Here is a 24,865-nt window from a genome sequence, read left to right as displayed (position 1 = left end):
GGAGGCAAAGGAGTGCCGGAGATCGCCACCATCCTGAGGGTAACCTTCATATGTTACTGCGTGAGGAACACCCTGAGGTCAGAAGACGAAAGCCATGTCGGCTTCCTGATGGCATGTTTTTTCCTGCTGCCATCATGGAGGCAACATGGATGGGCAGAGTGGGAAAGCGCCGTCCCCTACAACTGGGAAACCCCATGGTTTTATAAAGAAGTGGAGAAGTTCATTAAGGAGCACAGTCTGCTGGCTACCGCCCTGACGCAGTGGACTCCAAAGATAGTCCAACGACAGATCAGTGCGCGGGATGTCAGCGAACCAATCGGTGCCCTCCCCTCTGCCACAGCAGACCACGCCTGGGGAAACATAGCCTCCAAGCACCAGACCAACCACCACAAAGACATCACGTGGATGGCCATACAGGGAGGCCTGCCAATAAGAGCCTTCATGCACGCAGGAGGGCTCAACCGATACAAGTCCTGCCCAAGAGGATACACTGCAGATGAGACGACCTACCATCTCTTCTGGGAATGCGCCTACACTCAGGACCTTCTGAAGGCCCTAAGCACGGAGCTTGGGGCCTGGATACCAACACCATGCATCACTGCAGACTCTGTAATGTATGGTTTGTTCCCCGGTTCCCACACACTCGGAGACCTCCAGGGCTGCTGGAGGCTCATGTGCTGCTTTAAAGATGTTCTTTTACTTTCCAGAAACCGCCTGCTAGTAGGGAAGAAGGAGACATCGATCCTGGGCTGCCAGAAGATGATCCACAGCCTCCTGCGTGACTACGCAGCACTGGATGGATCGGACGACGACAGTGATGATGAAACCTGAAGGGGCCTGCCCCCCCCCGGGGGTCCCCCGGAAGGACTACTAACCTGTTGTCTCTTTTTCTCTTCAGGACCTGAAAGGCGAACGGAGAGAACTTAGATGTAGACAGGTGTAGAAAATATGAAATGATGCAATGTAATGTATTGTTTTGACTAACGTGATCTTTTTCCTTAACAGGTAAAAGGTCAAAGGGATAGCTTGTACACATGTTGTCAAGTTTGTTACCTACGACTTACGAGCAAATAGGTATTTGTGTACGGTGACAATTGTACGTATCTGAACCAAAGCATGAGTTCCTGACACAAAAAATAAAATGGATGAAGAAAGCTGAGCAATAGCCACTGTATGTACTTATATACCTAGGCTATGTATTATATTATGAATATTCTGGAAAACATATGGGCATATACAAAGCTGACTCTAGCCAGACCTAAAAAGCATGCTGCAGATGTGCGCGATACACTCACAGCAGCTTTGCTTAAAATGGAGATGCGAAAATCGGCAATAACCCTGGGTTTGTGTTGCGAATGGCCAGATGCATAATTCCAGTCCCCGTTTAAAGCCGCAGACGGCCTGGAACCGTCTTGTTGCTTCTGTTTGCGGCGGCCGTGAGCCAAACAGGTCCACAGGGCAGTAGAGCAGAGTTGGTTGAGTTCTGCAAGAGGGCGGCGCTTGAACTCGTGTCAGCCTGGGTTGAAGGGTAAGCAGGAAACGACGGGATTAAATAGTGAGTGAGCATGGGGAGGCAGGGCAGCGAGAAACTGCGAAGGAGCCGAGGCAGACGCGGGAGGTGAGCATCGAAGAGGGCGCTGCGAGGGGCACTGGGGCACTTGTGGTGTGAAGGGCAGAGGAGTTTTTACTCTTCGAGCCATGACAATACGACAGAACTTCACAACAGGGTTCATCGTGGAAGAAAGTTCATAACCGGGTGGGGGGTGGCGGGGTAGGAGTTCTTGATTCGTGTTTCTTGTTTTAAATAATCTGCAAAGTGCTTTTTATGGATCAATTTAAGTGCTAGAGATGTTTATGATCAGGCACGCATGTTAGGTACTCTTTAGGAGTGACGTGTTTGCATTTATTTCCCCTTAATATTGTTAAGTATCCGTGGTGAACAATTCATTATAATTTTTCTTACGGGCGCCCCAGACCTATTTTGTTATTTTGGTGGGCGCAGTGGTTTTTTGTTATATTTTTTATCACAGGCGCAGAGGCAGCACCGTTGCTGACGTTATATAGTGTTTTCACTCCAACGCTACAAATAAGTGGGGGTGCTGAATATACCTGTTGTGTGTCTACGCGGCTGTTCTGGCTGTCTGTTAGTCACAGATGGGGTTTTGAGACAGCTTCAGTGATAAGGGCACCTACTGGAGAGCTATGTTTATCCAGCAAGTCTCTGCATCATACTGGTAAGATAGCTCAGGTGGTTAACATACCTGCTGCAAAGAGATCTGTGCTTAATCTGCACTTCACTTGTTTGAATCATCATAAAATAACTTATTCACGTAACCTGTTAGCCATACATGTGAAGCCAGCCTATATGCTTTAATTCAATACTTATTTGTTCTAGGTTAGTAAAATAAGTGCCATTAAGTTGGTTAGTAATGAACATAAATACAGAGTAACAAAAAATCGTGTGCCAAAGAAATGGTCATTGTTGTGTGGTAGAGAAATAGTCATCGTTAAGCATGGCATAAGAAGGTAATTGATTAGGTCAGCGAACTACATCTTCTGTTGTCAAAAGCTGATGAGCTCGCCCTATCCCATTCCTGTGGGATGTCTATAGCTCCACCCTAGTCCCAGAAGGCAGACTGCCTTCAGACATTGCGTGTTGGTTCCTTTTCTGTTAGTTGGAGGAGGCCGTCCTGGATCTGGAACCATTTTCCAGCAGGTGTGGTTCATGAGAAACAGACACGATGGAGAGCCTAAGCCTGAATCCAGTTCTTTGACAATACCCTGCATTGATTTTTTACAGAGCTTCAGCAATGTAGCTCTATCCTGACTGCACCATGCAGAGCTATTCCAGTAAGATGGCCACACTTCGCTCACACACAATGGGAGTCATTATGACCCCGGTGGTTGGCGGTAATATGGAGGAAATACTGCCGACAGGCTGGCGGTACTTTCCTCCATATTATGGCATTGGCGGTTTGGCTGGAGCCCAACTGCCAATGTATCACACCGACCGCTACTGTGGTAACATCCGTCGGACTGGAGACCTCAGTCTCCAGCCCGGTGGCCGCCACTTGCCTGCCTGCGGGAATATGAGCCTGCCTACCGCCATGGTTTTCGTGGCATCCTTACAGCCACGAAAACCATGGCGGTAGGAACTATCAGTGACAGGGAATCCCTTCCCTGTCACTGATAGGGGTCTTCCCTGCCCCCCTCCACGTTTCCCCTACCCCCTCTTCCTCTCCAGACCCCCTTCATACACGCTCCTCCCTTCACACACATGCGTACACACACCCATTCCAACATTCATCCATGCGTGCATACATCCAGTCACACACATATCCACACACACTTACATACATACACGCAGTCACACAACTCAACATACATGTACTCACACCCCCAAACATGCACACACATACAACACGCAACACACACTTGCATACATGCATGCATAAACACACACACACACACACACACACAGCACCCCCCACCCCTGTCGGAGCTCCCACTTACCTGGATCCATGGGGTCTCTGGCAGGAGACGGGACGAGGCGCTGCGGCCAGCAGAACACCGCCAGGGCATATTAATTCTCATAATACTGCCGGCGGCGGTCTACTGGCGTGCTGCTGGCAGCAGTGCCACCTTACCGCCATCTGCCAGCATGGCCAAAGCCGGATTTCCGCCATCCTTCTGGCGGATATCCGGCTGTGGTCATGATACGGCGGAAAGCTGGTAGCCGTGGCGAAGGTCTTTTGGCGGCTGTTGCTGCAGCAGTAGGCGGTATATACCGCGAGGGCCAGTATGTCTACCGTCATTTACACCCCACATCCTTTACGACATCCACAGAGTTGCTTCAACTCCAATACCCTGATCTGCACCATGTGCTGCTATCCAGATAAGGCTTCTAGGGCAGTTTCACAATGCACCTCTACCCTTCCATACTTGCACCCTGCATTGCTGCATTAGTAGGACTTTCTTAGATCTCACACAGTGCAACTGTACCCTGACGAGCACCATGCACAGTTGTTCCAGTAAGATATCCACAAATCTCACACAATAGCTATCTACGCCCACCTGGGACCATAGATTGCTATACGAGTATGACTCTCACAGAGCTCTTTGAATGCATTTCTATCTAAGTTCTCCAATGAGCTCTTACAGACTAGAACTTCGGGTGATCATGCCACCCTACAGGGATAATCCCATAGGAGAAACTTCTTATTCTCCATAACAGCCGCACAATTATGACATTCTCTACTGTCTGACAAAATTAACCAGTATCATTTGGAATTCAAGAATGAGATAAACCAAACCATTGATGAAGAATTACACTGACCAATAAAGAGATCTTATCCACACACAAGTAAAGAATGGACATCAGTTGTCTTGCTGTACCTAACCAAGAACTACACCAGTTCTGCAACGCAGTTGCAGGGATTCAGGGCACATAATCTGCTGCTCATCATATTCACTACACCAAAACACTAGCACCATAGGCCACAGTGACAACCACATCCGTTCAACCTGAGACAACAATAACAAGAGGATCAAGTGTTTCATATTTCAAGCATGTCTGCTCTACCATATGCCTGAGCGCATAGAGAAAAGAACCAGACAAGAGCATCACTGATCACCACGCACAACAGAAGACTCCCCACATATGCCTCACTACAATTCAGCGACTTTCCATCGAAGAACACCCTACCATATAGTGTTCAGCGGGCCCATGAATGCAGCCCTTCTTAGTATTATGAAGCAACTACAATACAATTCAGAGTTTGATGTTAAAACCAGTCCATAATTTTGGTAACGTAGCTCAGGCTTTTATCCATCTACGGCAGAGATCGATGCGAGATCCAAATTCACAGGTTCTAGTTTCAGATGAATACCATTAAGCAGTTAGAACACTTATAATCCACGCAATTCTGTTTGAATGTGGTACACATTTTTCAAAATGTCTCTGCCTACTTGATGGATTAGGTCAAAACACAGAGAGATTCGACAAAGCCTTTTTAAAGGATTGAGGCTTCTGTTTACTTTATTATGAGCTTTTATGGTAAGACATCTCGGAAAGTTGAACACCTCTTACAGAGATTAGAATGTACTCTGAGGTCACAGGTCTGATTCCAGTGCATTGTCTCTTGAAGATGAGCACAGTCTCTGAAAGAGTGTCTGTTACTTGCAGGAAGAGAGAGGCTGGTTGCTTTACACTTGTGATGCAGAGTTAACCTGCAGGTCAGGTTTTCTATGCCAGTACATTGCAGAGTGTAAGGTTCCTGCTGGTCAGATTTGTGTGTAACCTGGAGGTCACAAGTTCAAATCCCAGCGATACAGCTCAGCGAAGTATTGCACCTGCTGTAGAGATGTGTATGTAGCTTGCTGATCACAGGTGTGAACCACAGGAAGCCCCTCTTCGCCTTTCATACCCCCACAGGCAGAAATATGAGTTCAGTTCACATAGGTAATAAACAAAATACACATGTGGTGAATATCCCACCACTTAGCATTCAATAAAACATGCCAGTTGGGTATTTCTTTCAAAAAGTGCACGTCTTTTCAATTTTCTCTAAATGAAATGCTTGATTATGTAGGTTTTTATTTTCCCTCCTGTCTTTCGCCCCTCCTTGCTCCCTCTTCAACAACAGAAACATAGTTAAAGTGACAGTTAGATGAGATGCCAAGTGAGAATTGTGATTATAATATCCAGTTCTGTGAGCACATTCAATGATTTTCTTCTATGAAAAGTGCTAGAATTTAGTGTATTTTTATTTCTTCCTACCTCAAATAATAGATGTGGATTTCCCCTCACCACTTATGCCCCCATATATCATATTTTATTTTTCCTGCTCTACCTTTCCCCTGGCAGCAAAGCTATTTTGACACTGAGCAGGTGAAAGTGAAGAAATACTGTGTTTCAATGACACAAAGGTTTCTCTGTAGAAGCTATTAACTGAGCTCTTGGTAATGTGTTAATGGCTGTAAATCCTTCCTCCATGTTACACCGCTCTGTTGGATCCAGACAACACATAGTGAGAGTGATACCAACATTAACACTTTGAAGTTTTAGGAGGACATATCCTGCAACATTTCGGTCCCCCTAAGTGCCTAGGGTCAGCAATGTGATTGAGCTCATGGGGCTGTTTCACTAAATTTTCATTACTGAGTAAATCCGACTTCCTACTGGGGGATTCAACAGTCAGGAACAACTCTTACCTATTCAGAGGGAAACCTTTGTGAATTTGACATGCACGTTGGATGTTCCGGGTCAGTTTTGGGATGATTTAAAACTGGAATAATTCTTTGTTTTTCTCTATTAGCCTAAATTCCATTTCAAGATGATCTGCTCAGTAGCACTTAGACTTGGCCTCATATACAGGTCTAGTGTAATTTAAAGTTTTGTTTTGTTTTTGAAATCTTTTTATTTACCTTTTTAAACAGGTGTCAACCATTTGCATCGAGTTGGCAAAAATCTTGAATTACATGTAACTCCACAGTACAGTCCAGGATCACCCCGGGTAAGTAACGTTTCTTCAAATACATTGTTTCCTATACAGAAGTACATTGGGACTCACAGTAATCATTCTGGTGTGGGCAATTCATAGTCATCTGTCATATCCAAATTATAGTATTTGCGCCAGGGGCCCCAGGTCTTAAAATATTTTTTCAGACAGCCTCTAGCTTTGTGTGTAACTTTCTCGGCCACATGTATAAATCCATTCCCCTCTTGCATTCTTCTATATTTGACAGTTCAGGTACCCCCACCTGCAGGCAATATCCCTCCTTGCCACCACCAGACCCAGGTTGCAGAAAAGCAGTTGCGCTCTTGGGATGTCTACATCTGTGGGGATGCCTAGGAAGACGTATTTAGGGTCAGCTGGTAGAGGTATACTACGGATATCGCCTAGCTCTTTTATTATTTGCTCCCAGTAGTGACAGATACCAGGGAAGTCACAAAGCATGTGTAGGAATGCACCTTCACATGTTCTGCTTCTCAAGAAATCCGACGACTCAGCTCTCCCAAATTTATGTAGTCTACCTCGGTCATAGTAAATTCTACGTAGAATTTTGAATTGTATGAGTCTCGGCCTTGTTTTTATCACTACCTCTTTTGGATGCACCAGAGCTGCCTCCCATCCAGTATCATCTAACTCCCCCAGCTCCCTTCCGCACTTCTCTCTTAATTTCTGCTAAGTATCGGGGATATTATAATTTATAGTTTTACACATATACAAGACCGCCTTTTTCAGTATTTCCCCTTGAAGAAGCCTGCCTTCTAAAGGAGCATAGTCAGAGACATCTGTTGTGTTAATCCCCTTGGCCTGCCATGCGTGGCTGCGCTGCAAATATTTGTATTACTGTGTTGGAAGGAGAGGATAATCTTGCTGAAGGGAGGTAAAAGGGATTAATCCTCCAAAAGGTCTCCTAATTTAGATATCCCTATGAGGCCCCAGGACTAGAACCCTTTGAGTTTTCCTAGTTCTTTAAATCTCTGCCCTATCAACAGCGGGGTCTCCCTGGTAGCCCTCATTGCCCATCCCAAGTGTTTACTGGTTCAGATCTAGTCCCCGATTGTCACCTGTGTCGCTGGCAGTAACTTCTTTGAGTCCCAGCCTCCATATACGTAGTGCAGGTAGGACTTTGTCTGGAATTGAAGGTCTTCAACCCGGTAGGTGGGGTGGTCTGAAGTTGCATATCCCCACTCATTGATAGCTATCAAGTTGGCCACCCACTAATACCCCCTAATGTCCGGGAGGGCTAGACCACCATGGTACTGGTTTCTTTGCAAGGTCTGCGGTGCTATTCTGGGATTCCCTCTGATCCCCCCCATAGTAAGTAAATGGCATATTTCCCCATTGATTTTGATAAAATATTCATCTGGGACAAGCTAATAGCTGCTTTGAAGTATGTAGAGGAATTTAGACAGGACAATGACACTCAGCCCATCAGTGTTAACTGCAGTTTTTCCACCCTGTTCACGTTTGTCTGAAACTCTGTTATTACTCGACAAAGGTTGTAGTCGAGGTCCTGTTCATTGTTTAAAGTGACATAGATGCCTAGATACTTGAACCCATCCCTCGCTATATATATGCGTTAGGGTAGATTGTTTAGTGTTATTGCCTTTCTAGTTGTATATAAGCTTGACTTATCCCAGTTTATGCTATATCCCGAATCGGCCTGTCTTTGTCAAACACATGTAGTATCGCTGGGACAGTCTCTTTGTGACGGGTGACATAGAGGAAGACATCATCTGCATATAGGGAGGTCCTCTCATCTCCCTCCAAGGCCTCTTTTGCGCGAAAGCCCTGGATTACCGGGTGAGTTTGTATCAGGCATGCCAGTGGCATTAGGATCAGGGCAAACAGGAAAGGGATAGGGGGCAGTCTTGCCTGGTGCCACGTCTTATTGCAAATTCAGATGACTGAACACCATTTACCCTAACCACAGTTGTGGGATTTCTATACAGAAACTTAATCCATTCTTGGAAATTGGGGCCAAATCCATATTTAGTCAGCACCTGCATTAAGAAGGGCCAGTGGACAGCATCAAATGCTTTTTCAGCATCCAATGTGAGGAAGACATGCAGATTACTTCGATTTCAGACTGTCTCCAGCCAGATTCTGGTCGACCTTTGTGGCATAAAACCAGATTGGTCTTGGTGGATCAAGGGGACGATAGCCTTTGTCAATCTTGAGTCCAATATCATTGCCAGTATTTTGATTTATATGTTTAAGAGGTCTGAACCGCAGTTCGTGGTCTGGTTCCCTGGTTTGTGTATAACCACTATTATGGCCATCCAGGGGGAGACTCCCCTCACACATGGCCTCTTCATAAAGTTTCAGCAAATGTGGAGTTAATATTCAGGAATTCCTTTTGTAAAACTCAGCTGGCATCTGTTAGGACTGAGGACCTTCTCCACCTGTAGTCTAGCAATAGCTGACAGGACCTCTGACAGGGAGATGTATTCCTCTAATTCTTTGCTGTCCTCTGGCTGGAGACAGGGCATGGGGAATGCCGCCAGGTAGGACTCTATTTGCAGAGCATCAGCCAGCAGGCGCGCTTCATAGAAGGCCCCATAGTAGCTGGTGAATGCCTGGGTTATCACATTGTCAGTAGTGTGAACAGTACCTGCTGCGTTCACAATGTTGTGGACCCATGGAGACTCCATCTTTCAACGCCCCAGCCAGGCTAGTATCCTACCAGCCTGGTCCCCACATTGTAAAGCTTGTGCTGAGTTGTTAGGATTTCGGTTCTCGCATCCCTGTCTGGTAGGGCATAGTGCTCTTCCCACAGAATTGCCATGGTGCGTAATGCCAGTGGGTCCACTGTGACGCTCACATTCTTTTCTAGAGTCAACAATTGGCCCTCTATATCCTCCATTTCTCATGTTTATTTTTTCTGTTTGTACCCGACAATATTCTGCGCCCTGTCTCTAAGCACAATTTTTTATGCTTCCCACAGGACTACTGGAGAGTTTACCAGAGCTTTATTCTCTTCAAAGTATAGCTCTGTGTGAATTCTTAGTTCTTTTTGGACCTGCAGATCTTGCATTTACCAGGCATTTAGGGCCTGATTCCAACTTTGGAGGACGGTGTTAAACCGTCCCAAAAGTGGCGGATATACCACCTACCGTATTACGAGTCCATTATATCCTATGGAACTCGTAATACGGTAGGTGGTATATCCGCCACTTTTGGGACGGTTTAACACCGTCCTCCAAAGTTGGAATCAGGCCCTTAGTCTCCATCCTGTTCTGGGCCTTTAGGGTTTATTTTCTATCTTAATCATGAGTGATGAGTAGTCTGATATCCTCCTTGCCATGTACTTGACAGAGTCCATTACAATTACCTCTCCCGCAGGGGCTAAGATATTATCTGGTCTAGAGAAGTCTCTGAGGGTACCGGAGAAGTAGGAGTATGCTCGACTGTCGGGATTACGCCGGCGCCAGAGGTCAGATAGCCCCAGTGCTTTGATGAAGTTGGCCAAGGATGTTTCTTGTGATGTATGTGGGAGGGGGCCCGGATCTATCAAGACTTGGGAGCATGACATTGTTCAAGTCTCCCCCCACTATGTGCAAGGAAGTGTTAGTATTCAGTAGATTTTCAGTCACCTTTTCCATGGTGTCTTTCTGTAAAGGTGGGGGGGGCATTTACACTAATGAACATCACCTTTTTTCTACCCCACATGCCCCATATTGCCTCTACATGCCCCGTATTGCCGCATATTTCCCATTAGGATTTGTCCATTGTTTGTGAAAATAAAAAGGGACTCCACGCTGGGGCCCAGGTCTTCCTTCTGACAAGTTTTCATCTGTGTTCATGGTGGTTTTCCCCATTTCTCAGCAGGTCTCGCTAACTGCATCTTCTTGATCTCGATGGTTTTGGTTTGTAGTCCTTGCCCTTTTGTTTGAGTCCTGGGTCTGGTGTCCCATCTCGTTATCAAAGTGATGGCCCTCCTGCACATCCTGTCTGGACTTGTGACTAGCTGTTTGCCAGTGGTCACCTTCGGAGTCTATGGAGTGTTTTCTCTCTTTCTTGTTGCCTTTCGAGTGAACTTTCTGGGGTCTACTCCTCCTTTGTTTTTGGGTGTCCCAGAGTTTGGGATGGACTTCCAGATGTTTCAGGTCCTTGGGGTCGCCCCTCCTGCCGAGATGCAGAGACTTGCATGGTCGTTCCTCAGCCAATGCTGGAGTGAAGAAGTGCGACTTGCCTTCATAGATTATTTTCAGCTTGGCCAGAAAAAGTAACAGGTATTGTAGATTTAGTTCTCTGAGTTAAGCTTTGACAGAGTCAAAAGTTTGTCTCTGCTTCTGAAGTTCCCTTTAATAGTCTGGAAATATCATAATGCGGGAGGAGCCATAGGTAAGGTCGCCCAGTTGTCGTGCTTTCTGGAGAATCATGTCTCAATCTTGGAAATTAAGGAGATGGAAAAGTAATGATCGTGGGGGAGGCCGTTGTAGGGGGAGCACAATCCGTGCCTGATGTGCTTGCTCCAGGACAAAACAGGTGGAAACATTTTCTTCCTTGAAGGTTGTTTTGAGCCATTCTCTGAGAAAGTGCACTGCGCCTGGTCTCTCCACATCTTCTGGAAAACCAACAATGCGCAGAATATTGCATCTTACGCAGTTTTCAGCATCATCAACTCTCCAAAGGAGATCTTTCATGGCTGTGTACAGTTCTTTGACATCTACTCTCATTTCTTTTGTGGTGTCTTCCAGTTCCGCCTCTCGCCCTTCAACCTCTGTCACTTGGTCTGCTGCATTGCAGAGGTCTTGTCTGAGAAGTGACACTTCTGAACATAACTCTCCTATTTTGACCTCCAGGGTCAGCCTGATCTCCTGTATTGCGGGTAAGAGGGTTAGTTTTATCAGGTAGGTCTGAGGGAGGCTCCTTCTCCTGGTTAAGGTCCATTAACTTGGCATATTTGTCTATTTTCCCTTGGCGGGGAGGACGCTGCTTCTTGTCTTTTATGATTTCTGAGAGGATGATATTGTGGCACTGATCAGGGATGAGGGAGCAAGGTAGGCTGGGGGATAGTCTCCAGAGATCTCCGTAAACTGTCTTTCCACTCTACTCAGCACCTATGGACCACGGTGACAGTGAAGACCAAATGCTTCCCCCCTCGCAGTTTCATCAGGATATTTGTTAGTGCTGCTGAGGATGTGATTTCGGTGACTTTTCTCAATGCTCCAGCAGAGGTCGGCTATTGTTGAGCCACTTATCAGGGAGACAGAGCGTGGCAAGCAGATCTCAGATGCTCCAGTTCTGGAGGTTTATTCCTGTACTCTTTCTGTCTAGGGGCCCATTACTTCTATTGCGTTTGTTGTGCATTGCACTGCATTAACCTTATTATTTGTTAGGTTGTAGTCTGGGCGATCTTCTATAGCAAGTCCATTAGAGACCAGCTCCGATCTTAGGTTGGCGTCCACCCCTCACCTCCCTGGGAATGGGTTCCCCCGCCTAAGAGCACATCTCACCAGCTGTGCTGCCCGAGTCTGGGTCAGGGGGAAGGGAGGGGGCAACGGGAAACACCTCCCCCGGCAAACACGTCCTGTATTTGCCTCAGCTGTTACCAGGAAGGCAGGTCTGGCATCCGCCTCTCCAGCCCTACAAGGACCGCCCACGAGGCGCTCACCGAAGCGGCCCATCCAGCAAATTTCACTGGGCCAGTGTCTGCTTGGTTTCGGATGCAGGGGGGGGAGAGGGGGAGTGTCAGGCCTCCTTCTCTTTCGCCTCACTGGTCACACCACCCAGCGCCTTCCTCACCTCTTTGGTACCGGGGACGACAGTGCGGCCCGGGAAGTCACCGCCGCCCTCTCTCATCTATGTCTGCCACCACCCAAATGAGGCTTCGAGCAACCCCGCCAGGCCTTGCCGTGTCTCCAGCTGGCCATATTCATCATGTGTTGTACACTGCCTATACTTTGGCAGGGGAAATCGCGTCCAACTCTGGTAGGGGGGGTCCAGTTCCTACATCCCCTCTCAGCTTCTCCCCTTGTGCACCAGCACTGCGTCCCCATATCTCCGCCATTCCAATGTTGGGTTATGACCGTTGCCATCATGAATTCTCAGCCCCCTGTGTGCATGTCTCCTTGTTGTGGGCTAAAAAGGCAGTGATATCCGTTTTGCTGCCTCAGGACCTTGGGTCATTGTGGTTGTATCAATGGGGCCGCTGTTAGCAGGGTTGATGGAGTGTCAGAAGGCCACATAAATGCAGGATTCTTTTGGCCCGAGCGGAGCGCTGTCCTGGGACGTCTACTCCACCATCTTGCTAGTCACTCCTTTGTGTAATTCCAGGTTTGGCTGGACCTGGTGTGGATGGCTGAACCTGGAATCACAGGAGATGCAAGAGTGGCATGCTCTTAATTCTCTCCACCCCGGGCATTTCACAGACTACAAGCTGAGAATTACCAAGAAAATCACATGCTTTAAGTCTGAATTCCAAGGTAATTACCCATTTCCCAGGGTGTAAATTAGAATATCTCACATCCTGGATTGATAATTTTGGGGAAGAGGAAATCCTGCAACAATATTCTTGCACCATGCAGAAAGATGTTCAACATTCTGTCTTACTATTGTAGACTATTTGATCTTTATATTTATTAAAAACCAGCATAGTCTTTTTCATATTAGATCAACATGATTCTAAATCCACAGAAATAGTCAGAATGCTCCCTTAAGTGCATAGCAACAAAGTACATTGTAGAAAAGGCATGAATGAGTGTGTTTGTGGACCTGCATAGTCCTTCTACCTCCACAAGTTGCAAACGTAAGACAAATAGTACACTATGTGTTAGAAATGGTGTCTTTAGTTGGCAGTGGTTTGGACCCTGTCCAAGTAGGGACCCTCAATCTAGTCAGGGTAAGGGAGTCACAGAGCTAAGATAACATCTTCTCACCCCCTTGGTAGATTGGCACGAGCAGTCAGGCTTATCTCAGAGTTAATGTATAAAGTATTTGTACACTCACACAGTAACACAGGGAAACACCGCAAAAGTACTCCACACCAGTTTAGAAAAATAGCCAATATTTATCTGAGTAAAACAAACAAAACGACAAAAATCCAATATACACAAGCATAGATATGAATTTTCAAAGATTAAGGGGGTCATTCCGACCCCGGCGGGAACCGCCATATGGCCGCTCCGCGGTCGAAAGACCGCTAGGGCCATTCTGACTTTCTCGCTGGGCCGGCGGGCGCTAGCCAATATAGCGCCCGCTGGCCCAGCGGGAAAGAGGCCTGCAACACTGAAGCCGGCTCCGAATGGAGCCGGCGGTGTTGCAGGTGTGCGACGGGTGCAGTTGCACCTGTCGCGCTTTTCACTGTCTGCTAGGCAGACAGTCAAAAGCATACTGGGGCCCTGTTAGGGGGCCCCTGCACTGCCCATGCCAGTGGCATGGTCAGTGCAGGGGCCCCCAGGGGCCCCAGGACACCCGTTCCTGCCAGCCTGTTCCTGGCGGTAAAAACCGCCAGAAACAGGCTGGCGGGAAGGGGGTAGCAGCGCCGCCATGGAGGATTCGCCCAGCCGGGGGAAATCCAGCGGGAAACCTCCAGACCCGGTTTTCCGATCGCGGCTTTACAGCCGCGGTCGGAATGGGCTATGAAGCACCGCCAGCCTGTTGGCGGTGCTTCAGTCATCCGTGGCGGTCAGAATGACCCCCTAAATCTTAGTATAGAGCTTAGAAACACAATGGCTCCAACTGGGGCTATCACAACATCTTGGTGGAGTCATTCCCAACAGTCCGACGCCACTCACGAGGAAGTGTGGGCAGGTCACCAAGTCGCACGGACCCCAGGCATAGTACCTTGGAAAAGGAGGAAACAAAGATGTTGCACTGAGTTAGGGAGGTGAGATGTCGCTAAAGACAGTGCGGCATCGGTTCCTTACTGCTACTGAGAAGGTGAGGCATCCATTCCTTACTGCTGGGCAGAGGATGTGAGGTGTTGGTTCCTTAGGGTTGCATAGGAGATGATGCAGCATTGGTGGCGAGGCGTGGGTTACTTACAATCCAGCGGGGTTGATGAATCCAGCAGGTCAAGATGCAAGGGGTCTACTTCATGGTGTCACGATTAAACCATGGGGCCGCAGGTGCTGCCGCGGAGTCGGGTGTCATGGACGTCGGTGATACAGCACTTGGTACTCACACTGTGGCGGGACTTTGGAGTCGCTGCAGTGGTGTCGGATCTGTGGTGTATGTCATGGTTGTTGCACTCAGCGGGGACCAAGGCTCTAGTGGAGGCAGCGGCGTGGAGTCGAACAGCGGCACCCGTTCCAAATTCTCTCTGGAGTCAATGTGCTTGTTTCTTCTTGGTTACACCAGAAGTCACTCCCAAGGGCCCTGAAACTGGATTTTGCACCACATGGCAAGTCAGGACTCTCAGCAAGAGAACCCAGATTCTGGCAGATGAAGTCTTTGACATCCCTGAGACTTCTTAACAGGAGGCAAGTTTAGTCCAAGCCCTTGGAGACCCTTTGGAAGTAGGATGTAGAAAGCAAAGTCCAGCCCTTTCACTCCCAGGACAGAAGCAGCAAGCAGCAGGCCAGCACAACAAAGCAACAGGCACAGTGGCATTCCCTCCTACAGCATCCAGCTCTTCTTCCTGGCAGAATGTCCTCAGTATAGAATGACTCTAACTTTGTGGGATCAGAGGTCCAGTACTTGTACGCATTTCTGCCTTTGAAGTAGGCAAACTTCAAAGAAAAGTATTTGTAGTGCACAAGACCCTGCCTTTCCTGCCCTGGCCCCAGACACACTCCAGGGGGTTGGAGACTGCGTTGTGTGAGGACAGGCACAGCCCTATTCCGGTGCAGGTGTCAGCATCATCCCACCACTCTGTCCCAGGAAGACCCATCAGGAAATCCAGGGTATACCTCAGCTTCCTTTGTGGTACTGTCTAGAGTGAATTCACAAACAGCCCACCTGTCATCCTGACCCAGACGTGTATTCTACAGATAGTTGCATTTTACACTGGTCAGAAGTGGCAAAGTGCCCAGAGACCTAAAGCCAGTAAAAACGAAATTGAGCATAGGATGAAAAATAGGAGGTCAGAAGCAAAAAGACAGGGGAAACCATACTAAGAGCTTACAGGTCTAACACTATGAATTTGTTTTTACAAGTCCCTTCCCTGCTAGGTCATTATTTGTGATACATCATTATAAAAAGAGTACGAGGTGGGAAGAGGCCCCATCATCATACCTTGCAGACTGCTGGGGATGCTAGGCTCAGTTTTTTATGCCAGTGCCTACATGTGGCTAATTTTCAGTAAATCAGTTCCTCTGTGCATCTCTTAAATGATCATTTATACCACAGCTAGTACCATTTCATTGCAGAGAAATGTAAAATGTTTTGCATGTCGAGTGTTGTGCATACCTTATTGTGTCTCTCTCCTTTTGCTCAGCAGCCTTTGCTCTCAGCTTTTCTTTGCCCTTTCTGTCTAGCACAGTGCAGCAGGTCATTCATTGCCTGTATAGGGCTGGCTGTAAGACACTGTGGGCAAAAGTAGGAACGGGGAGAGGACCTGCTTTCAACGCAAGGAATCAAAACAGGTGTCACTTATTACAGTTCGGTCTGCCAGGGTTCTCAATTTTATTGGAGAGTGTGACTATTTTAGTGCATGGTTGTGATTTGCCACTGTACGTTGCTGATATATATTTTTTTATATGCTCAGAGGAGAGAAACCCCAAAGACATGGCCTCTGGGCCAGAGCCTCGTTCGACCATGGCAGAAGAGCCTTTTGTCCGTCTTTGTGGGTAACAAAATATAAAAGACATAAACATGTTCTCCTTATCAAATCTATGCTTTTTTGTCTTTATTAGAAGTTCCTGACTGGTCATCACTTTGAAGGCCCGTATGTGCTTTCTGTTGTTGAGTTGTCTATAGCACATGTGTAGAGATGAACGACAACCTGAACTATGGCCCTCTCAGGCGAGTGGTAGTTGCCGGCGGCACCCATGGGGACGAGATGGCGGGGGTCTATCTTGTTAGGCACTGGATGCAAGATCCCACTGAGTTGGGCAGAACAACAGTCACTGCTGAACCTTTCCTGGCGAATCACATGGCTGTGAAGAAACGAGTGCGATACATTGGTCAGGACTTGAACCGCAGCTTCGAAGAAATAACCCTAAGGTGAGTAGGGAGTGAGGGCTGGCGATGGATAAAGGGGATGAAGGTATCAAAATACCTGTGGACAAGCAGTTTCCTGCTCCACTTTTGTGTTACAGTTAACCACAGTAGCATTGGATATCACTGGAGTTTTCTTCAATTATATCAGTTTAGATTTGATTGACAGTCTCACAGTGGCTCGTTTATTGTGAAGGTTGGCTTACTGTAATATTTATGATCTACTGGGAATGAAGAATATTGGGCACACTGACACTAAAAAATACTTCCAGTTGAGTTTCTGATACAACATTTTTAATCCCTGTTTTTGTTTTGACAATCTGTGCAGAATTTGTTGGTATTAGTTAACTCAGAAAATAGTCCAATTTTAAAACGAGATGTGGAAATTCATCCCTCTTAATAATTACTTAAAATAAAAAATAATTGGAGTAATCCTTGAAATGTATGCAGAGACTGATAAAGTGACTCAAACATATTGGTTGTATTTGCAGGGCTTGAGTGCCGTTCTTTATACTATCCATCCAGAGTAACTGTATTATGCTATCCGGGATCATAATTAGTTTTTTTTTTGCCTTGGCTCTCACGTTATATGTTAGTAACAAATTAACAATCAGTACTTAAAGTAATTTTTCAGTGGTGTACAAAAAGCTCAAATAAGCCTACGTGGAAGAGCTTTAACATCAGTGGTTGAATTACTTAACAGTGTTTAAACCTTGATTTGAAGTAAAAATATTTTTTATTTAGGTCCTGCCTCAACAGGTAAACAGGACAACGGCGCATCAATAAGATTTTTTTTTATGTGAATGGAATCAATATTTGTGTTTTCTTATTTGCCATTAGTTTTTTAAGTTATTTAAAGGGCACAATAAGAAAATGTCAACAGACGTTTCAGGCTTATACAATAAGGGATTGTAATTTTGAGACAACCTGTAAATGTTTGTAGTAGATTGTATATAGCCCAACCTCAACATTGTCTAGCTGTTCCTCGGGTTTAGAGTACCTTCACAGTATTGAGCGACTGGCAATTTCATACAGATTCTCACTCATATTTTCATATTTCATAAATTATTTTTTTAACACATTATTATTTCGGGGGTGTCCCACAAGTAGTTAAGGTCCAAAGATTTCAGCTGAGTTTTGATGTAAAAATTGACAGCTTAGCCGTGTAGGCACTTCTGATAACTGGGCACAGCATGCTATTGCCAGACTCAAAAGATTAGTGGTGTAATTGTGTGAAGGCTACTTAAACGTACTTTGAAATTCGTGCCCTGGCTTAATTGCAACAACGTTCTTTGACAGTAGTTAACAACTACAGCTGGTGTGGTACAGTTTGTGCGGCCCCAACAGGTGTGCTCCATAAAGAGATGTAACCACTGTTTTCTTCACAAAAAGATTCAGAGGACTCATTGAATGGCAGCATGTATAAAACACAAACTAGCCAGCTGGGTCTCTTAGCACAAGTCTTAGGGCCTGATTACAACTTTGGCGGAGGGGGTTAATCTTTCCCAAATGTGATGGATATCCCACCCGCCGTATTACGAGTTCATTATATCCTATGGAACTCGTAATACGGTGTGCGGGATATCTGTCACATTTGGGATGGATTAACCCCCTCTGCCAAAGTTGTAATCAGGCCCATGGTAACTAAAAAAGCAAAGTAGACATCAGGATTTTCCTGTAGCTAGGAAGAGCAGGTCCCCATCTTACTTCAGTCAGCACAGTATTCCAATTGACCAGGGATCTGAAAAGAGAAGAATCAAATGCTTTGTGTGGAAAAATATCGGCTAAGATGTATTTGTATGCACCATCAGGTTGGAGTGGACCGCAATGGTCCAGGTACACATTGTAGTGGCCTGTTGGACACTAAGAGGGATGTCTGCGGTGGGCGTTTGATATTAGAGCCCTTTATTTGCTGGCAAATGTCACAACAAAGGACATATTGTTTTGTCTGTTTGTATAGACCTGGCCACCAGAAGCGTTTCTGTAAAAGTTTTACCGTGGCTGAAATACCAGCATGTGCAGAAGCAACACCCTCATGCGCTGCTTTTATTAGATCTAGTCTCCGGTCATTGTTGGGGATCGCTTGATCTCCAACCCCAGGAATTGTTGCATAAGCAACATTCTGTGCACTGATCTGGTAAGAATATTTTGTAGGGTATGCTTTTGGAAGGGGCTTGCCTTCAGCCAAAGCTTTCATGGCAGTCAGTATTTCATTGTCCAAACTTGTCTGAGAATGAGTCACTGCAGCCACAGAAGCCGTGGCTACTATAGATTTGGTTGCTTCATCAGCCAAAGTGTTACAAATAACGCGTACTCCTACACATGTATGTACTACATGGACACATGGCAGCTTATCCTTAAGATCAGCACCCTCCGCCACAAAGTTTTGTGTTTTATGGTGTTTCCTTTGGAATCTCTAAACCCGTTCAGCTTCCAATGATTGAGGTAATCATTTTAGGACTGGACGCAGTAGTATGAGTCACAGACAATCAAAGTCAACAATCCTGGCTCTGTGTGCTCCAGTGCTAAAAGAAGGGCCTTAAGTTCAGCCAGCTGAGCTGTGCAGTCCCCTAGGGTCTGCGTGTATGTATTATGAGGGTGGAAAACTCCATCCTTCAGCACTCCACTCACGGCTGCGCAAGCGGCTGAATATTGATGTTTGGTACCTACAGCTGGTTGTGCTGAACCATCAGTATAAATGACAGTATGATATCTGTCCAGAGGTAAAATATCTAGAGGAGCGGAGTAGTCCTGTTCATATTGGAGATATTCTTGTGTCTGAAGTTTTGGATCAAAGATGTAGTCAACATCATTGGCGGTCAGGAAGGTAGCACACTGAATCCAATGTGGATGTAGTGCTTTAGCATCCGGAACGCTTGCTTTAGTGACCGCCTCTAAGGCTGGCACCGGGGTAATGACAATAACGTGTTTCCCTTGGGCAAGTGGCCTCTCCTTTATGATAGCTATTTGAACTGCGGTCAGACTTTTTACTGTAGGTGCAAAACGTTGTTTAGCATTAGAGTATGAATGGATGGGCACTGTGTCACCCTCATTAAAGGTGACATAAGTAAACCCAGTGGCACCAGCAATTATTCTGATGACCAAATTTGTTTTCTTGTCACATGTCTGTAAGTGTTTTGCTTCTAGCATGTCCTGATGCAATTCCTTAAGGATGCGTGTGTGCTCAACTGTCCAGCGTTTGCTAGAAAAATCTGGGCGTAATAAGTCATAAAGTGGCTTGATACGTTGTGCATAGTCAAGAATGTTCTGCCAAACTTAAAGAAGCCAAGTAGAGACTGTAGCTTCTTGAGCGTGTTAGGTGGGTGAAGTTGTGCACATTTCTCAAGGAAGTGTGGGGCCAGGCTCTTCCCCTCGTTTGATAGTTCATATCCCAGGAGCAGTACACTGAGAAAGGCTATCTTACTCTTCTTAAAGTTAAATTTGTAACTGCGGTCTGAAAATCCTAAATTGATCTGGTCGACCCTGACAAGATGAATGGTGAGGTCGTCATCTGTTAGATAGATGTCATCCACATAGGATAACACCTCGGGATCAAGATCATGCAATATTGACGTTACACGGGCTGAGAACAGTCCTGGGCTGTTCTTATAGCCTTGGGGCAAACAGCAGAAGTGTTTCTGTGAGCCAAATGAGAATGCATTCAGGTCCCAACTTTCTTGTGCTAAGTTTTGGCAGAAGAACCCATTGGAAATATCCAATGTCATTTTGTACTTTTTGCGCACTATATTGTTAATAAGTGCTGTCCTATGTGAGTTTTGTATAGCATATGTGCATGTAGGACTGTTTAAATGTCTGTAATCTAAGACTATTCTGTAGGAATGGCCTGGTTTTGCAACCGAGAATAACGGGTTATTCATTGCAGAGGCACTGGGTTCAATTACTCCCTGGTACTCGAGCTGAGTGAGAATCTCTCTCACGGGAGCTTTGGCTTTGTGTTTAACAGGATATTGGGGCTGAGGTTGAGGTGTGGACCTAATAGGTATTACATGACAAGGAGAGTCCTTGTCCCAACCTACATGATTGCGATATAGTGCAGGAGCCTGCATCACAGCCCAGTCGACAGTGTAGGCTTGTTTTACCACCTCCAGAACAAGATCAGAGAAAGAAGGCAAAATTACATCTTCCTCATGTGGGAGCTTACGGACGTGTTCAGGTGACCAGTCTCTTTCGGCCAGCAGGATATCACAATTAAGTTCATCCCAGAATATCACTTGAATAGTGCACTTTATGTCTCCCTCAATTTGGATCTTTAAATCATAAACCGTATGCACCTGTCCGCAGTGTCAACTGCAATAAAATTGCTAGTTGCTGTCGCATCCAGATGATCTTTAAGACTCTGGCGACATATCATGACTTCTGCTGCGCTGTCTAACAGGGTCACTGCCCACGTCATGTTCTTTAGCAATGCTCTCAAGTGTACTAGCATTTTTAATTGACAGTGCTGCCAACTTTTTCTTTTTAAACTGTGGCTTTTGTTGTGGGGACTTACCTTCTTTTTTGTCTGCAGACTGTGGTGAGTCTTTCTTTTGTTTCACGTAGTCAGGACGTCAGTCAGGACGGCCCCTTCCCTCGCTATGTCTATCTGGGGCGTCCAAAAGGAACGAGAGGGAAGCAAATCAGTATATCTCTCAGGAGGTTTTATACTTTCTCTTTTTCTGAGAGTGTATCTCCTTTCGGAGTTCTCTGGATGTAGAGGATCTGCTCTCCTATTACGTCTTTCTTTAAATTGTTTCTGCTTATCCCAGAAGTTCTTAGAATTTACCTGAGCTTGTTTAGTATCTTCCTTTGGGATGGTACTTTGTATTTCAAGCTTTTTTGATTTGGCTCCCAAACTATCCCGTCCTATACTGGTATAGGTATCGGAAATAGCTTTCGGTAGTTCTCTCTCCTGGTCCAAATGTGGAATCTCTTGGAGACGCTGGTGTTTAGCCAGTGCTACCGCTTCCCCTTTAATGTTACTGAGTATTATTGAGGAGACTGCATCAAGTTACGCATTAATTTCATCCCCAAATCTAGGGCTGGTGCAGCCCCGTGTTCATTCTATATTTGTTTTAACACTTTCGGTAAATTGGCAAGTGTTGGGGTACCAAGTGTGGTAGTGAATATTGCAGCGAAGCCTGTACCCCATGTGGCGCAGTCATCCACTGAGGGAACCATCCCGAAAGGAAAGCATATAGTGAGAATTCTACGTTTCTCCTGTGGTCCTGTATGGGGAATCACAGCTTCCAGCTGATTTGTTTTCTGGGCTATCCAGAACGGTATTTTCTCTTGCTCTGTGGGTACTTTACCCATAATGGTATGTACTGTGTGTGGATTAATCCCAGTAGCCAATTGGTACTCAGAGGTTGGTGGCGGTGCTGGACGCGCTGGTGTAGTGTTTAAGGTTCACATTATGAACTGAACAAGTCTTCTGTATAGTGTTACTAATTCAAAATATACGTTTCGCAGGTCTACTGCCTGCATATTTTGTATATCTGGGTGAGTTGTGTATGTGGCAAACATAGGCCACGTTGGTCCATCATTACCTAAAGGACCTAATCTTACGGGTTGTATTACATGTGGTAGGGCGCCATTAAACCAGTTCTGGTGTTCTTGATAAGTAATCGGGATCTCAAGATACTGGTATGCTGGTACTGTTGAGGTACATTTGTAATTCTGTATGTGTGAAATGTGATTGATCTTTGGTCTTTCTCAGGAAAGGTGACCCAAGAGTTTAATGTTTCTGTTTGGTAAGCTTCACTAGCTTCTACTATGAATGTAACATCCCCGCCCTCATCTGTTAAGCCATGCGCTACTAGATGTAAAGTCAGTGCTTCTCTAGCATTCTCTGGAATGTCTATGGCGTTAGCCATATTGTAAAATGGGTAAAGAGATGGACACCAAGTGGGGAGTAAAGTCCTTTTATGAGTTTGAGCTCGAACAGCCTTCAGCCTAATTAGGTGCTCCCTGTTCAGCTGAGGAGGATCTTCCCCAAGTCCACGGACGTTTCCGTTTAATGGTGCTTAGGGTACCTGTAGTATGTGAGACTGTGATAATGGGGGGATCCATAAATTAGTGCCTAAACACCATCGTTGGTGGTGCCATGTCGTAGTTGGACTCTTGCTCTAGGCAAGACTGCTGATTTGAGGATGACAGTACTTATGTTTGTAGGCGACTATGCCAATCCTACAACAAAACGCAGCTGTTGTCCCAACCCTTCCGGCTCACAAGCAGTACCTCACTAAAAACCCAAAACAGTCAAAGGTGATTTGTGGCAGCCTTTACGCGTGGACTCAAGAGTGTGACATCTCAGGGAGTGTCGTGGTTAAACGGATATTACCCCTTTCTCACATAACAACATCTCTCAATTACACACAGGCAATAAAGAAGATGCAGTAAAGTTTCAATAGTTTTTTTTTTTAGCAAAACTGAAATCTGTGATAAGTTGCTTGGGCTGCACTGATTGAGATAATGAACAGTGCAAGAAATAAAGTGGTAAAGACAAGAGTCATTAATACAAAGACCCCACCATCTTGCAATATCATGAAATAACATGAAGTGTGTGATAGGTCCTAATACCCTAGCATGTAGGCCTAACCTCTAGCCTAGAACAGAGCTAGATATGCTAAACCTCAATCTGTCAATGCCATGTCCATGGGAAGAGCCCCTAACCCTTCTTACCTTGGAATGAGGTCTCTAGCTCAGACTCCGCAGGGACACGAAGACTGGGTCAGCGTCAAGGCGATGTGCAGCATCGATAGCAGCGATGGCATCTGGTCGGATTCCCTCTAACTATTGAATAAATTGAGGAGTATTTATACAGATTTACTTGGACCCCTGAAGTAGGTTTGTTCCCCAACAATAGATAACAAGACTTGCTTGGGACGGTAATTAATATAAACAATACCCTCGAAAGCGTGAAGAGGGAAAGTACCTAAAGTGAACACCTACAGTTTGTTCGTTTTTGTCACCTGAGCTTGACGCATTTGCGCAGTGACACTGATAATGCAAATCAAAACATTGGCCTAACTCAAAACAAGGCGCCATCTTAAAAGGTATAATTAAGTAAATGCGCTAAAACAGAGCAAGATAAGTAGGGTGAAAGTCACTGGGTGACGGGGGCACGAGTTTGCAAGACACCGGCTGAGCTAACTACTGTATCCCATTAAAACAAACTAGGATTCACTACAGGAACGATAAGGCCTGGTTTTCGCTATGAAATTCCCTATTCAGAGTGTAGGATTTAAGGGCCAGATGTAGTAAGCCGTTTGCATGTCGCAAACTGCAAAAATCTCAGTTTGCGGCATGCAAACGGCCGAACGCGATGCTCATTCCCAAATTGCGAGTCGGTACCGACTCGCAATTTGGGAATGCGACTCGCAAATAGGAAGGGGCGACTCGCATCGAAATTCCGAGTTGCTTTGTGACCGCGAATGCGGTTGCAAACCAACTCGCAGTTACCACCAGTGTCACAGTGGTGGTAACTCATTCGCAAAAGGGAAGTGGTCCCCATGGGACCCCTTCCCCTTTGTGAATGTCGACAAAAATATTTTTTCAGAGCAGGCAGTGGTCCTATGGACCACTGCCTACTCTGAAAAAAACGAAACCAAATGGTTTTGGTTTATTTTTCATTTTGCAACTCGTTTTCCTTTAAGGCAAATGGGCTGCAAAATGAAAAAAAAAAACTGCTTTATTTATAAAGCAGTCACAGACATGGAGGTCTGCTGACTACAGCAGGCCACCATCCCTGTGAGTGCAGGGACTCGCTATGGGGTCGCAAAATGCGACCCACCTCATGAATATTGATGAGGTGGGTCTTTGCGACCCCATAGCGGGTCGCAGAAGGTGTCTGAGACACCATTCTGCATCCGATTTTGCGACTTGTAAATTGCGAGTCGGTCAGACTCGCAATTTGCAAGTCGCAAAATTGGATTTTCCTACATCTGGCCCTTAGATTCAGCAGTAAATAGACATGTGCTAAGGAATTAAATAATTTATCAGCCAGACAGACGACTGCAGCTAGCCATTGTAGTGATCTGTGGAAGACTGAGACATGAAGTTATTTAATCACGCCTAAAATGGAACTCACCGTTGCATTCTGGGCTCTCTCCAGTAGATCACTTAATGATGCTAGCAATCCAGTCTTGAGGCTGATGAGGGCACGCAATACAATTTTGCTTATTTTGAAGCTGAATGTTGTGGCACATGGGTGTGGAATTTAATAAAATATCTACTTGTCGATGGGA

At 45.8% G+C, this 24,865-nt stretch overlaps 1 protein-coding gene across 1 annotated transcript in view; it reads left to right on the top strand.

Moving 5' to 3' along the window:
* Positions 1-1,497: 1,497 nt before the first annotated feature.
* The window catches only part of LOC138286450 (N-acyl-aromatic-L-amino acid amidohydrolase (carboxylate-forming)-like), a 71,183-nt gene continuing 47,815 nt past the window's right edge, over positions 1,498-24,865 (top strand). The window contains exons 1-3 of the mRNA XM_069226722.1: positions 1,498-1,618; positions 6,439-6,515; positions 16,316-16,625. Of these exons, the coding sequence (XP_069082823.1) occupies positions 16,393-16,625 (233 nt within the window). The 5' untranslated portion in view covers positions 1,498-1,618; positions 6,439-6,515; positions 16,316-16,392. The remainder of the gene's footprint in view (positions 1,619-6,438; positions 6,516-16,315; positions 16,626-24,865) is intronic.

This window comes from Pleurodeles waltl, chromosome 3_2, assembly GCF_031143425.1.
Source record: "Pleurodeles waltl isolate 20211129_DDA chromosome 3_2, aPleWal1.hap1.20221129, whole genome shotgun sequence".
NCBI lineage: Eukaryota > Metazoa > Chordata > Amphibia > Caudata > Salamandridae > Pleurodeles > Pleurodeles waltl.
The sequence above is the reverse complement of the archived record's forward strand: the minus strand, read 5'-3'. Positions and strand labels throughout refer to the sequence as shown.